The sequence below is a fragment of the Callospermophilus lateralis genome, chromosome 1 (assembly GCF_048772815.1).
Source record: "Callospermophilus lateralis isolate mCalLat2 chromosome 1, mCalLat2.hap1, whole genome shotgun sequence".
Taxonomy (NCBI): Eukaryota; Metazoa; Chordata; class Mammalia; order Rodentia; family Sciuridae; genus Callospermophilus; species Callospermophilus lateralis.
In genome coordinates, this window is record NC_135305.1 from 90,702,393 (window position 1) to 90,717,320 (window position 14,928).

The window sequence follows — 14,928 nt, forward strand, 5'->3', positions numbered from 1 at the left end:
TCCCTTCCTGAAAATGATATAAAGAAGTACCAGTGACTCTTGCCATAAATATAAGAAACGTCTGATAATCCCCGTGCCCATCATCACCAATGAAGAACAGGAGTCTCATGGAACACACTAAAGTTTCTTCCTATTTTTAAAAACTGCAATCTGAGTCAAACCAGTTCATAGTTATCTGACTATAAAAGAAGACTGCACATGTTCACTGTCAAGGTAGAAATGAAAATAGAGGCAAGAAAACCACTTTCTACATTTTCATGATCTTTTTTATTTAACATAGATAGTACATGTAAACAAGTGGCATAAAATTCATAAAAATACAATACTCCTACACAATATCAATTTATTCCTGATACATCCTTTCATTTTCTCCTTAATGTCACTGGCCTACTTTAAACAGCACTTTTTCTGCCAAGCATTTTTAGAGGCTTATCTTTTTATGGAAACACTGCCCCAGCTTTGTTTTTTTTAAATATCATAGCAATAGCATTTTCAATCTCCTCTTTGCCCATCTTTCCTTTTCCCATACTAAAGCAAAAATATTTTTAAGTGCTAAAAATATGTAAAATACTGAGTTTTAATACTGCTTTGTCATGTATACTGAACCTACTACTACTCCATGTTACCATAAAGGTATTTAATATCCTACAGCACCGGCTGCTACTGGAGGTGCTCAAGGCTGAGTGTGCCATGGTCCCTCAGGCTTCTGCTCTAAACAGACTCACCCAAAATAGAAGCAGAGATTGCTGGTGGAGTTACATTAAGAAATATTGTTACAAAAGAATTCTTCTGGAAAAAACTAATTTAGACTGCTTTTAATGTTTCCCAGCATATGAAACAATTCGTAACAGTATTTTAATGTGCTTTTGTGTGTGTGTGTGTGTGTGTGTGTGTGTACAGAATTTCCAATCATTACATGTGAACTTACTAGGAAGGGAATTGTTAGAGGGTGAGAAGAACAGAGAATGACTTTAAAAGTACGGTTGAAAAACTATCCTGAACTGCTAGATATGCAACAGCAGGTGCACTTGTTGAGGAACAACTGCAGATAATGCAGCACACACCTGTCCTCTCCCACCCATGTTGACTCTCCTCTTCAGCCCCAAATGCCTTCTTCCCATTTTTCTGGATTGCTGCATTATTGATTAAATGTTACTGCTAATCCAAAAATTCCCCACCTGCTTCCCTACTTTTGGGCAACTGGCAAAGCCTAAGAAATAAGATGGTCAAGTAACAAATGAAAAAGAGTGACTGTACATCTTCAGAACACTGACAGAACCAATCTCTTGAGCTGACTCCAGGTAAGGAGAAGCCCTAGGAGGTGCCGGCTCTGGGGCAAGGCTGGAGATGGTGCCCCTCTCGGAGGGTACACTCAGCTGTGCATGCTCTCTTTGCAGCTGATCAATACAAGCAAACTAGTGCTTCCCCCAGACCAGGCTTGTCCTTGGGCTCTGGTAAGAAGGCAGAAAGAGAACAGCTCTTCTGTGGCTCCCAGGAGTGGGCACCGGAAACCATCCCTGAGGACTCAGGTCTCAAGGACAATCCACAATGAGGTTAATCTGCCTGTGGTTAATAAAGAGAACACTGTATAATTAAATGTGTAGTCAGCCATAATCATGGTTTGCTTAGAATTTAAAATCTGAAAACCCTTTCTCAAAATAATGAAGATTCATCATTTTGAACAATTTCACTTCACACAAATTAATTTTTAAGAAACAAAAATTTCTATGAGGAATTCAAAGCAGGTTTGGAAAATTTTCAAAATAAAAATAGAAAAGGATAAAGAAGAAGATGGAACCTACTTATTCCTCATACTCAAATGATGGTTTTTAGAACCAAAATTATAACATAAGGCTTAAGGCTTTGTCTTAATAAAGACAGGCAATCTGAAAGTAAAACAGAAAAATTCCATTCGTTTTTCATTATTCATTTACTTTTTTGACAGAAAAAATTAGTCATGATTGTATCTTAGTAGTAAAAGAAGAATTACCATATGCTACAGTCTACTATATGTCAACCTGAATATACATTAGTTTGTAGATGCAATATATTTGGGGTTGTTCAAAATAGTTTGTTTTTTTTTTTTTTAACTAGAATTAAACATGAAAAAATTTTAAAGTGGTTTAAAGTCATTAAAATATAAACATTTGAATAATACTAAAAAATGAGAAAAATACAGTTACCATTATTATTATTATTATTATTATTATTATTATTTACTAAGAATAAGTACTTGATAAGCAACTTGGGTAAATAGCACTTATTTGAAAAAACCTTGTGAGTGGTATAGACACAAGAATGCCATATGGTTGGAAGTTAGAGGGATTTGGTCCTAACCATTAGCTTCAAGAGTCTGGATTAAAAATGGGCAGAAAAGGCCTCATTCACAAGAGCAATAGAGAACAAAATGAACACGAGGAAATGAGATGAACAGATAATTCCACAAAGCAAATACCCACATTTGTGCCATTTACTAGAACTCAAGTAATGAGAGGGCTGGCAGGACTAAAAACCTACATGAACACTGCACTGTCCAAAGACAAGAGCAGGAGGCAAAGAAGTAAGCAAGGGGCGTTAATAGTCCACAAACTGTAAGGGAAGCCCCAAAAGAATTCAGAATTGATTACATTTTCATATCGCCTTTGTCATGACCATCATATATTTTTACACAGCTGGCTTTGCTCACTTTAGCACAAATATTGAAGTCAAGTACAAGCATATACTCATTTGCATAGCAAATTTTAAGGGGTGTATTAAAATGGGAACCAACTGATGAGGGTATATGCCATTTTCACAATCAGAATAACATTCAAATTTACCAAATAAAATGTTTTCTGTTTGAAAACAGTTACCTATAAAAATTTTGGGGATTTGAATTAAAAACAATACATGACTTATTAGCAAAACATTAAGACCATTACTGATGTAATTCTCTGTAGGAGGCAGGTCATGAAGTAGTAGTCATTCTTTTATAACTTCTAGAACTTTGTAAACACTGTTCTGGAATACAGTGGTGAAGTGAGGCTTTGATTCCTTCACCAAGAGATTACATAAGGGAGTTTTCCCAGCATTGGCAGGATCTTCCACATCCCAAATTTCAGGCATGCTGCAACCAGGCCTAGGAAAAAATGAATGTACCCATTAAAAATCAGTGCACATTATATATCTACAGATAAAGCAGAGCATACTTTTTATATTACTGATCTCATCTCATTTTTTTCTTCTTAGTTTTAAAAAATGACAGTTATTTATATTTTAGTAATCTGCTGTAATTCCTCTTTAGGACAAGGTAATGCAGCAGAAGTGACTATAAAAAAAGAAAACAGACCTCAGTGAAATTCTGTCCCAGTTACTTACCAAGAATGAAGTGTTGGGCTGTTTCCTTCACTCATCTCAGTTTCCACATTTGTGAAATGCCCATGACATAGATTTGTTATGAGGATTGAGAGAAACCAGATATCTAGCATCATGCCCAGCACATAAAAGTATGTATTGATTTTTTAAAAAAATTATAAATGGTAATTATGTTTAGTTTATAGGGAAGTTGCATTAATTATATTCTACATGCATGAATTTAAAGAAAATTTGTAGTTTTAAGTTTATATTTAGCAAAATGAAGAATTCAATCTTAAAAGCAATGCATTTTTATAAAGAATGGTGTGAGAGAGTTTGGTACCAAGTAATATTTGCCTAAATAAGTGCTTCAAAAAAGCTTCATCCTTTATTTTAAATCAAAAACACTTTTCACAGATACAAGGTTCTAGAGTCTGATAAAGTTCACTTTCTTATTTGGTTCTGGAGAAATCTTACAAAACAGAAAAACTATACAGAATTGATCAGTGCTTATGTTTTGTTATAGTTGCTTCACTTATTTTTGAAATAACAGAAAAAAACATTTCCAACTAGTTCTGGGAGTTCCATGGCAATCTCACCCAGCTTCCCAAATGTAGTAGGAGAGTAGCTGCTTCCTCTTTTTTAATAACAGCTTTAACCTTAAAGTAATTTGCCGTTTTAAAAATATCAAAATACAGAACTAAACAAAGTAAAAAACTGAAAGTCACTGTTATCTCCAAAGTTATTTCCCAGAGGTGACATCTAATAAGCATTCAACATATATTCTGCAAAACCTTTTTATATGATCATACACATAAACAATTACAGACAAGAAAATATTTATATACACAGATGTTCCAGGGTTGTTTTCATAGAAATGGGATTATTTTAAAACTTGGAAAAATAAAATGAGGCCATTTTCCCCACCTTTGTTGAAAAAACCTACTTCATTGGTTTTAATAGTTTTTATATTAGTGTTATTTAACTTTTCCTTTAAGAATATAATTGTTTTCAATTTTATAATTGATAATAGCAATGCTATTATCAACATTTCCATGCCTATCTTTCTTTTTCAGGTTAAACATCTGGAAGCAGCATTATCATTCAGTCAAAGAACTATACAACTTGTCATTTTGTCAGATTAACTCTCAGGGAAGTTTTGCCAATGAATATCCCCATAAGGTGGATTCCAGTGCATATTTTTGGGTGTGTCCTCAATAATACTGAATTCCATGCATCTTGAACATCTATGATAATATGGCTGGGCTTGGGGTTTCCACATTTTAATTTTCAAGCAAGTCAAGATCAATCTATTACAACACTGAAGAGCCAGAAATGGTAAACAGTGAGTAATATAGGAAGTAGAAACTACCCTGAGTTTTCCAGAGTTGGGCAGCTTTTAGGAAAAAGAAAGGGCAAAAAGCTGCTTTTGTGAGCTCTATGAGCCTGCTACAAAGGCCTTCAGTCCTTCTGTGAATTCCCTGAGGTTTCCCCAGGCTGTATTTTCTAATAACATTAGTGATGCTGGACATAGTGGTCAGTCCACACCGGTAGTCCCTGCTATCTAAGGATAGGAGTGCAAACAACCTAGGAAATATAGGGAAACCTCATCTTAAAAAAAAAAAAAAAAAAAAAAAAAAAAAGCATTAATGAGAATCTGAGTTATTTTCTTCTGAATATATGTATTTTACTTTTAATTTTATGTCCACTCTAAAATTAGATTACTGAAAGAAAACAGGGAACTGAAAATAAAAGAGTAGTGTGCTAAAAACTCACCTACAATTTACATTCAGGTATATTTTGGTATTTGTATTTATAGACAGAGTGTGTTGTATTCAAGGACTAATCAAGGCTTTGATGAAGCCACTTGCAATGAGATCATGTACATTCAGTGCTCACAAATGTGCCAGGCCAAATTAAGCACTGAATAAACATTAGTCCCTCTTCCCTTTCCTTTTCTGAGTTCCCATTTCCTTCCCAGGTTCTGACATATTTTTATATTCCAATAATCTAAAAGTGTACCCGGCTGGCATAAACAATGGAGAGTGAAGGTCACAGCGATAAAGAAAACCCCAATTCTGGTAGAAAGTTTTGTCAAGAAACTCAGTTCTGGGCTGGAGTTGTAGCTCAGTGTTGGAGTGCTTGCCTAGCACGTGTGTGGCACTGGGTTTGATCCCAGCACCACATAAAAATAAATAAATAAAATAAAGGTATTGTGTCTATCTACAACTAAATAAGTAAAAAAAAAAAAAAAAAAAAAAAAAAAAAAGAAAGAAAGAAAGAAAGAAACTCAGTTCTTTATACTGTAGATATCAACATGAAATAAATATTTGTTCCTCTTCCTTTTCCTCTCAAGTGTCCCATTTGCTTTCTGGTCAAAGGAGAAAGCAGTTTTCGTATCATTTCAGGTTGCTCATAGTGAACCTGCCCACGGTCTCCTGACAGCATGTACAGTCTGGCTGAAAGCTTGAAGTAATTGGCAGTGTTAATGAGTGGGGAACAGATAAGAGAAATGCTTCTGGACTCCTGCTGGAACCAACACAACTATGGCACATCCAGGTCCTGATGGGGAAACCCAGCACCCAGCTTGGAGTCTAAGTGCTCATAAGTGATCTGAAGCCAGTTGAACAGCCGCTGCCTTTATATTCCTTCTTATGTACATAAAACAATGTCCTGAGTATCAGAATATGACATTACTACAGTTATGCAAATCCAAAGAGCTTTCCTAACACTTTAGAATGCAAAGCCTCTGCAATTTGCACATATTCAAAAGGGTCTAGAAAAATAAATGAAGAATCTTGAGTCAAAGTTCACTGCTCACTTAGAAGAAAAAAATACTATAAAAATTATTTTTATATTCCAATAACCTGAAGAAAAGTGAAGCCTAAGAAAATAAAGACCCCAATTCTGTAGAAAGCTCTTTCAAAAAGCTTTCTTCCCATTGCAAATTTTGCCCACCATTGATTTATTATGATCTTATAACACTATTATAAGAGATGCTTATATCTTTTTTGTCCTAAATTTATAAATTAAAGGTAGTACAAAAATTTCACATATATATCATATATATTTCAATTGACATTGTCGTAAGTACTTAAGAGCATTTTCTAAACTATAAGAACAATAGCATTTTCTATGAATCATTATTCAAGTAATCTGGTACATATTCATAGAAAAAGCAGTTGACAATTATTTAAGTTCCTTTTGGGCAAAGCTGAGTAGATGTTATGTAATAGAACTATTTGCACACAATTTTGTCTTAATAGCCTTGTATATTGATGAAATATATGGTGGGAAAGTATAATCAAGCCATAGATACAGCACAGAAATAGCAACAGATACACTGAGAATCTTTAAAATGATAGTGTTCCATAAAATAGTCTTGATTTCTGGTGAAACTGCTCATGAGCTGGGCTCCTCCTGGAGGAAAGCTTTGGTCCTTAAATAGTAGGCTTCTGTCTGTCATCTGCTGTCTAGTCACCCAAGTGTAGCATTTCTACACAGTCAACTCAGAATCTACATTTGCTTTTGGGATATTACTGATACCTGTAGCTATACTCTGCTTAGTGAACTCTGTGAGAACAGAAACTTTTAAACTATTGTTTAAAACTATTAACTTTCAAACCATAAACTCCATGAGTCACAGCTGATTTATTTCCTGCTCATTTAAGACGTGATATATCAAGAAGGAAAAATTTCATTCTCAATTGATGAGAATCCATCACATCCATTCACTGGACACCGCACAGTACAGACATGTGGTTTAGACCAGAGAGGCCCTGATTCTCAGCTGCTTGGACCACTTTACTACAATGAGACTACCTATTATTTGGTTTCAGACTCTGGAAGTCTTTTGAAAGAAAATAAATCCAGCTTTAAGTAAAAGTTTTTTAAAAACATCAAAGGCCATATGAACAATCTGGGAGATTATCAATCAGTTCTAATATCCCTTTAAAGTTGTTGAGTGCAAATAAATCATTAGAAAAGATACTTAAAACAACTAGAAAAGAAGACAACTCCAAATAATAATATAAAAAGTTTTTCCACTTCTACTTTACAAAGTGTTAAATATATATGTATATAAAATATATTTATACTATATAAATATATATTTTAAACATATCACCAGCAAAATGCCTGTCATGAGCCTACACTGACTCTTCATGTTTCAGGATTATAAAATATTAACGGTGTTAAATACTCACTTGGATCTTCTTATACACCATGACTCTTCTAGAATGTAATAATTCACTTTTAACTTTACCAATTCTTGCTTCACTTCTTCAGCTGCTTTTCGACTATACATTGAGTATACTATTTTCGTTCTGGCTCTTCAAACAAAAATAGGTGGGCAGAAAAATTTAAGATTAAAAGGACAGAGCTGGCATTATTTAAAAGAACACATGGAATGGGACTACAAGAAAGGATCATGCACAAGAATCAGGACAATAGTAAATTCCTCATAGTAGTTTCTTCTAAGGGGCAATGGTAAGGTTGAAAGCTGAAGGCGGACTAGCACGAGAGTCCTAAGAGAAGAAATGCAACTTTAACACAGGTCAGTATTTTGTTTTTGTTTGTTAACTATTCTTAAATTCTTCACCACTCTATCACCCATAAGAGTGAAGAACCCTTTTGGTGGACAGGGATGATCGACAACAAACACAGAAGTACTATTCTAAAAGGGCAACAGTCTCAAACCTTGGTATCAATAACACTCAGCATTAAACGGCCCTCCATCTGACTTCTAGATTTATGAAAAATTAAACTTATTTAACAAAATTGCTCTGGAAATTAGTTTATTGTAATTGATTTTTAAATGAAAAGCTTTTTGTTTGTAAAATTTACTTCCTGCTATTATGCAAAATAATATACTAAGAGGATTCACCTAATCATTTAGGAAATAAATAGCTTTACCTACCCTAGAATACACATCAAAATTAAATATATTTTCTCTTCTAAGAGAACACAAGTTTGTAATTTATGGGAGAAAAAAGTCTCCAAAAACACCCAAGGATCATTCTAGCAGGTAAAATTGGTGAAAAGCAGAAAAAACTCTCTGGGAATGAGACTGTATTTCAACTGACTCAGAATTCAAGAAGAATGGCCTGCAAGAAAACTGGGAGCCAATAATCTTCTGGGGGAACTGCAAGATAATGACTAAGGACCTGGGTATTCTGGAACTTGTTAACCTCCACACAATTGATATGATTTCTTTCTTTCTGCCTTGTAGAAAAGACAACTCCAAAAGTTATAATCTTACTGCCCTGGGGAGCCTAAGAGTTTTCTTTTGTTTGTTTTTTTTTTCCTAGCATAGCAGTCTTATTTCAGCATTCCAACCCAGATAACTGAAAATCTCAGTTCACTAGACACTTTTTGAAACTTCCTCATTTTGCTTGTTTCTCCACTCACTATTTATATAGAAAATTTGTTTTGAACAACATAAGAGGTACTAACCTCAAGCCTGCATCTTCATAATGTGGATGGTTCACAACCGGACGAAGGGCAGACAACTTCACACTTGCCATAGTGGGCATGGCACCTGCAAACACTGCATCTGGAAACAAGCAGAAGGCCCAAGGAGGACTCTGGCGAGTGTGAGAAGGGGTTTCCTTCTGGTTCAACACAATCATCTCACAGGTAAGAGCTGAGGCCCAGAGACGTTCATTACTTAAAGATTTAGTGGCAGAAAGCATGAAGCCACATAGCCAATAAAGCAGAGGTCAGCAACTAGGCTTGGATAAACTGTTTTCTTGGAAATTAGAGCTTTATCACCTCATCATTGAGGATTTCTATTCTTTTCAATATTTCAGAAATCTCACCTGATTCTAGGGAAGAAGTATCAAATCGATGAGGAAAGTTTCATAGCACCAAGGAATTCTGGAAAATGGCTTAATATTCAATCATATTAAATGATTTAATATTTAATGCTAGTATCATAGTTCCCTTTTTGGTACATGAATAAAAAACTGTATTCCATGAGTTCAAGAAGGAATGTAAAGGACTAATACTAAAAACTTATTAAGAAAAAAGTGCAATAAATTTATTTTTAAATGTGGCATTTATAGTTTTGGATAAAGTTGGAAAAAAATCAAATATATGGAAAAATAGCAGAATAAATTACCAAGAAAATATGCATGACATAACATTTTCCCTGCAAACCATTTAATAATAGTCAGGAATAACATTTACTATCTGATGCTTTCTCTGTGTTTTTGGATACACTAGAAGCAGCACTACTTAGAAACAATGACCACTGGAAATAACTTGGGGAGGGTTTTTCAGTAGTATATGAAATTTTGAGAAAAAACTCTCATCAAATGTCTTTTTACCTGGTTTGGTACTATATTTGATCCATTCTATAAGTTCTTCTTGTGGCAAATTGCTGAACTCCCCTACAATATTCCACTGGGTTTGAAGATTCGCTGAACCTTGAATTGACATTGCTGCTAGTACAGCAAAAACAACAGCACCAGGATGTACTTTGCAAAAGAGCCATCCAAATAACTAAAACCAAATTAAGAACACATCGATAATTGTTAGTACAAAACAGCAAGTATTCAATAAGGAAAAGGTCTTCCCAGAAAAGAGCATACTTTCTGCTACAGCACAAGATAAGGAATAACTATCCTAAGAAAAGGTCCCAGAGACATTGATTCATAGGATCAAAAGAATTCTACTATTAGCTTTATATAAGTGGGACAGGACTTAAGAAGCTGTTCTCTCAACCAGCTCTCTATACTTCATATCCAGGTAAAGCCAAGACCAGCTACACAACTTAAAGGCCCTTGTTCAAAATCATTAAGTAGTTAGAAACAACAAGAACAAGTATTACCCAAGTGCAAGGTCCTTCTGAGCTCAGGGCCCCATGCAGAGGTGACACAAGAGGCTCCAGTCCTGGGAAGCCAGCCCAGGGTGAGGCTCTCTGTTACTTGGCACATTGTGGGATGGGTTTGAAGATGAATGACACCCAATCAGCCTCCTTTCCTGGCCCAGCCTAGAGAAGTCAGAAACCAGGGAAGGTGGTGCCCCTCCAATACAGTTCCAACATTCTGATGGAAAAACTTGAAGCTGGTCATTTATTCCATACTCAGATAGTCCACCCTCAATATCAGCACTTTGTTCTGAATGTTCTCTCCTAATTTTTATGTCTGCAGAGTTGGATCTCAAGCTTCTTAAGGTCATATATATACTTTTTTTTTCTGTCCATTACGATTTCCATCCCTAGACACCTGTGGCTTAGTAAATATTTGCTAAATTTGAGAGAGGTGCTACTTTTGCACCTTGGCTGGTTGACTGATGAGAGGGTTACACTACGGAGAAGCATAAATCAGTGAATGCAGAGCAAGGGGGCAATTCCCAGAAAATACAAGCAGTAAATAACCAAGGATGGATTAAACTAAATTTCAAAAAGTGAAAATCAGGAATGGAAATAGAAACATAAACTCAGTAAATGAGAAAAATAAGCTTGATACTGAAGAACATATTATTTGGAAGGATTTTTATAACTTGAAGTTAATTATTAGAATTCTTTTGTGACATGAATGTAAGAAAATTATTTCTATAATTAAGTCCTGCTTTCTATCAACACCTGCATTTATTCCTCATGAATTCAGCATGCACAGATTAATGTGTTGAATAGTGCCAAGGACTATTTTAGAAGTTAGAAGACTAGGCAGTGATCAGTGTTAGTCCTTACACCTTAAAAAGCTGAATACAAAACCATAAAGAAATTTAACTATAATGACTTACAGAACCATGGGTAACTCAACATCACTTTAGGGCCACTTGATAATTAAAGCTGGGGTCAAATTATTACAGCAGTTAAAACTCCACCATTATGACCATGTTACCTGTCTAGAGCAGATCAAGGAAGCCATAACACACATGTGTGGTGTCAAGAAGAGTTTTAGTCTCATAATCAAAATGCCAAGGGCTGTATAAGCTAACAGTTGCAATGCATGATAAACCAGCTGAAAGGAAAAAAAAAAAAGTATTTACTCCTACTATTCATAAAGTTTAAGAATATATCATTAAACTGGGAAGTATACAGAAAAGGCTCCTTTTTTCTTTGTAACAAAGATTAATACTACTTTCATTTCTGAAATTTCTAATGCAGTTCTTAAGATTTACTTTCAAACTGTATCATTTTAGTAAAAGGCTAAAAATTTAAAGTCTCTAAGACAAAATACTTCTGTAATTCCACTGAAGTCAAGACTGCTGTTAATAAAGCTTACATTTCTGACCCTGCCTTGGTGCTACCACCAAACTAAGGCAAAGAGAGTGGTAAGAGAAATGATTGCTCCTGAGGTGCCAAGGAAGCCAGGCTGGCTCTAAAGGAGATGGCGGCACAACATTGAAGCTGCAGGACAACATGAGCTCAGAGGAAAAGTGGTTACCAAATCACACAAGGACACCTCACTCAATGGGCTCCAGAAATCAGCTGCTGTTACTACGAGGATTATCCAAGCAGAGCAAATGAGTTTCCTACTTGTTTTAACAAATGAGCGGCCAGTAAATCTGCATGTAGCATTCTCATAAAAACATATACTGGGCTATTTTGAAGATGATTAATGACAAATTGCCAATAAATCAAGAAACCAAAACTAGAAAGGAAGGTCAAATATATATATATAAATATTAAGATAAATGTTAGTAATGTTAAGTCTTTACCTCTCCATGATCAAACTGATGTTTTCTGAAACAGAAAAAAATACTGCTATTATATCATTACTGAAGCACTTACTTCATTAATTTATATTTTTATTTTGTGAATATGAGTTTTACAATCTCTATAATATTCCCCCAGGACACATATATGTAAATAAAAATAACTAAAAGTTATACACCAAAACTGGTATTATAACCTCTTAAGACAGTTTATTTTTTAAAATGACAATGTTGTATTATATCCTGAATATATGACTACTTGGTATTTATTATTATGACAATAATAGCATGCTTTGTGTACCAGATCCCTCACTGGTGATATGCTAGCAGAACAGAGAGTGCAAAAGAACCCTGTGGCTTCACATTCCCACACACCTGCTTCCCACCCCCAGTGAAGTGGGTCCCTCACTTTCCCCATATTCTGCAGCTACAGTAGAGACAACTGAAGGTTGGGGGATCACATACTAGATTTCTCTCAGCACTGGCTGTAGAATATACAAATATGCACAACATTCCACCTTTAACTTTTCTTGACAGTCCTCATTTCTCTAGAAAGATCCATGCTTAGAGGCTGATGATTCCTGCCCACATCTCTCCCTATCCCTCCACTGATTCTCATCATAGCAGTAAAAGCAATCTTTTAAAAATGGTAACGTGATTGTGCCAGTCTGTCTTTAAAGTCTCTGATGGGCACCCTTTGCAATTAATGTGAACTTGCAAATCCCACCAACTGCACATGGTCTTCCCAAGCTGGCCCCACCTGTCTCTTCCCATACTGTCTCTAGTGCTCTTACCACAGACTAGTTCACCCCTTACTATATAGAGAGGCCTCTGGCTACCCTATATCCAGTGTCCTCACCTTGATCATTCCTACACCTCTTCCCTGACTTATCTTCTTACACAGAAAATGTTCTCATTAGTGGTGTGCTTGATTATCACCTCTCTATACTAAAGTGAACCCTTCAGGAGTTCAGGGTACAAATCTATCCATCCATCCACCCACTCAATTTCATTGAGCACTAAACACTCTGGAGACAAAGGATTAACAAGAGAAAAAAATTTTTCACCCTCACAGAGCTTACATATAAGTCAAAGGAGACAAACAAAAAGCTAATACACATGTCACATAGTGACAAATGTTGCAGAGAATGGGAAACAGAGTGAAAGATGCAGGGGGCATGGGGTGCCTGGAAAGGCATGCATTAACCAGCCTGATCACCTAGTCATCAGAATGTTTGTATATTCTACAGCCAGAATCTAGTATGTGATTCCCCAACCTTCAGTGGTCTCTACTGTAGCTGCAGAATATGGGGAAAGTGAGGGACTCACTTAACCTGAAGGAGCTAAGGGGAAAGCACTGAAGACCCTGAAGGGAAGAGTACTTCAGGCTGAGAGAGGAAAGGGATGTAAGAGCTCCATGGTAGGGAGGTTCTGATGTGCTTACCACAAACTCAGTATGTTAAGACAAGAGGGAAAGCAGAGAATGAGGAGGAGCATTATGGGACAGATCACAGTGGATAAGAGGTCAAAAGACAGGACACTAGAGTCCAGGATGAGGGCTTTGATTTATTCCAAGTGATTTGGAAAGCTGCTTGAAGACAGCAGTGACAGTTTGCCTTCTGTTGAAAGGCTTTTTGCTTTTCAACAACAGAACAGGCCTGGGCAGCAAGGGCAGAGGCAGAAAGTCAGCAAGGAGGTCAGGAGGCAACAATTCAGGGGAGGTACTTGTGGTATGGACCAGGATGGAGGCGCTCAGTGGTACTCAGAGTCTGCATATAATTTTGAAGGAAACAATGGCAGGATTTGCAGATGGATTGGGTGTAGAAGTGAATAAAGAAGAGAGTCAAGAATGAGGCCAGGATTTCTGAGCTGAGTCATCAGGGGGATGAAGATACCATATGGAATGGGCAGTAGGGCAAACAGTCAGAGGTTCAGGTCATACACGTATAATTTGAGATTCTCACTAGATACCCAAGGAGAGATGATTTTTTAAAAAGTCAGTCATCTGGAGTTTAGGAGAGAAGTCTGAGCCAGAGACAGAAATGTGTGAATTGACAATATATTCTTCTCTTGTGAATCACTGGTATGTCACCAAGACTTAGAACAATACCTGAAACTTAGAGCTCAACACTTTTTGAATGAAAGAACAAATACATCAGTAAACCCCTACATGTGTTTCATGTAATCTAGGACATATCTGATTTAGGAATTTCACTCAAGAATATCGATAAATTATTAGCAAACTCAGTATGCATATGGATAAATAAAAGAGGGAAAATGGTCCCTTCATTCTTCTTCTTTCATGACAAGTAAAAATTAGCAGTTTCCAATGTTATTATGCAGTTATTATTCCAATTTACAGTCAAAGAAGGGGAGTTCCACAGCTACCAAATGTTACCAGGACTACATTTTGACTGGCTTCAGAGCTCATACAGTTTCTACCACATGATGATGCCTCTACTTCACTTTGCCTCCTAGGTCTTTGAATGAAGGGAATACGGGTACTCATGCCTTGATCAGTAAAATGTATCTTCAACTCCTTGCCTTTTTATAATGACATGACTTTGATGCTTATGCAAAAATGAAATGTCAATATACCATTTCCTTTCCAGAAAAGAGCTCTAACTCTTCTTGAATTGAAAACCTCATGAAGCTCAGTGGTTTTCTATAAGTATTTCTATAGCTGAGTTGTCTTGAAGGGACAGTTTATTTCTGTGAAAAGTTATACCTTCCTCTTTCAAAGCTACATACTACAGGCTATAACTTTATAGCTTCTTCCTGAGCTCTTCAGAAATAATCTTATCTCAAGTGAAGAGAAAGTTTGGCAATATATGCCAGAACCTTTCTCCTTTCTCCTATCAACTCAAATGCTTCAGGTTCAGGTGAGAGCACAGTCATAGCACTATTTCCAAATGAAAACAAGGATCC

General features: G+C 36.0%; 1 protein-coding gene across 2 annotated transcripts in view; it reads right to left on the minus strand.

Annotated features, from left to right (window-relative positions):
- Nucleotides 1-289: 289 nt before the first annotated feature.
- Nucleotides 290-14,928, minus strand: part of Dpy19l1 (dpy-19 like C-mannosyltransferase 1) — a 93,205-nt gene continuing 78,566 nt past the window's right edge. The window contains exons 16-22 of one of the 2 annotated variants that reach the window (XM_077107903.1): nucleotides 12,004-12,028; nucleotides 11,184-11,303; nucleotides 9,663-9,837; nucleotides 8,788-8,887; nucleotides 7,539-7,664; nucleotides 2,922-3,118; nucleotides 290-1,563 (exon numbers count right to left, since the gene is read on the minus strand). In XM_077107903.1, coding sequence (XP_076964018.1) covers nucleotides 2,962-3,118; nucleotides 7,539-7,664; nucleotides 8,788-8,887; nucleotides 9,663-9,837; nucleotides 11,184-11,303; nucleotides 12,004-12,028 — 703 coding nt within the window. In that variant the 3' untranslated portion in view covers nucleotides 290-1,563; nucleotides 2,922-2,961. Of the gene's footprint in view, nucleotides 3,119-7,538; nucleotides 7,665-8,787; nucleotides 8,888-9,662; nucleotides 9,838-11,183; nucleotides 11,304-12,003; nucleotides 12,029-14,928 lie in introns of both variants that reach the window. The other variant, XM_076836174.2, reaches the window with a different exon arrangement.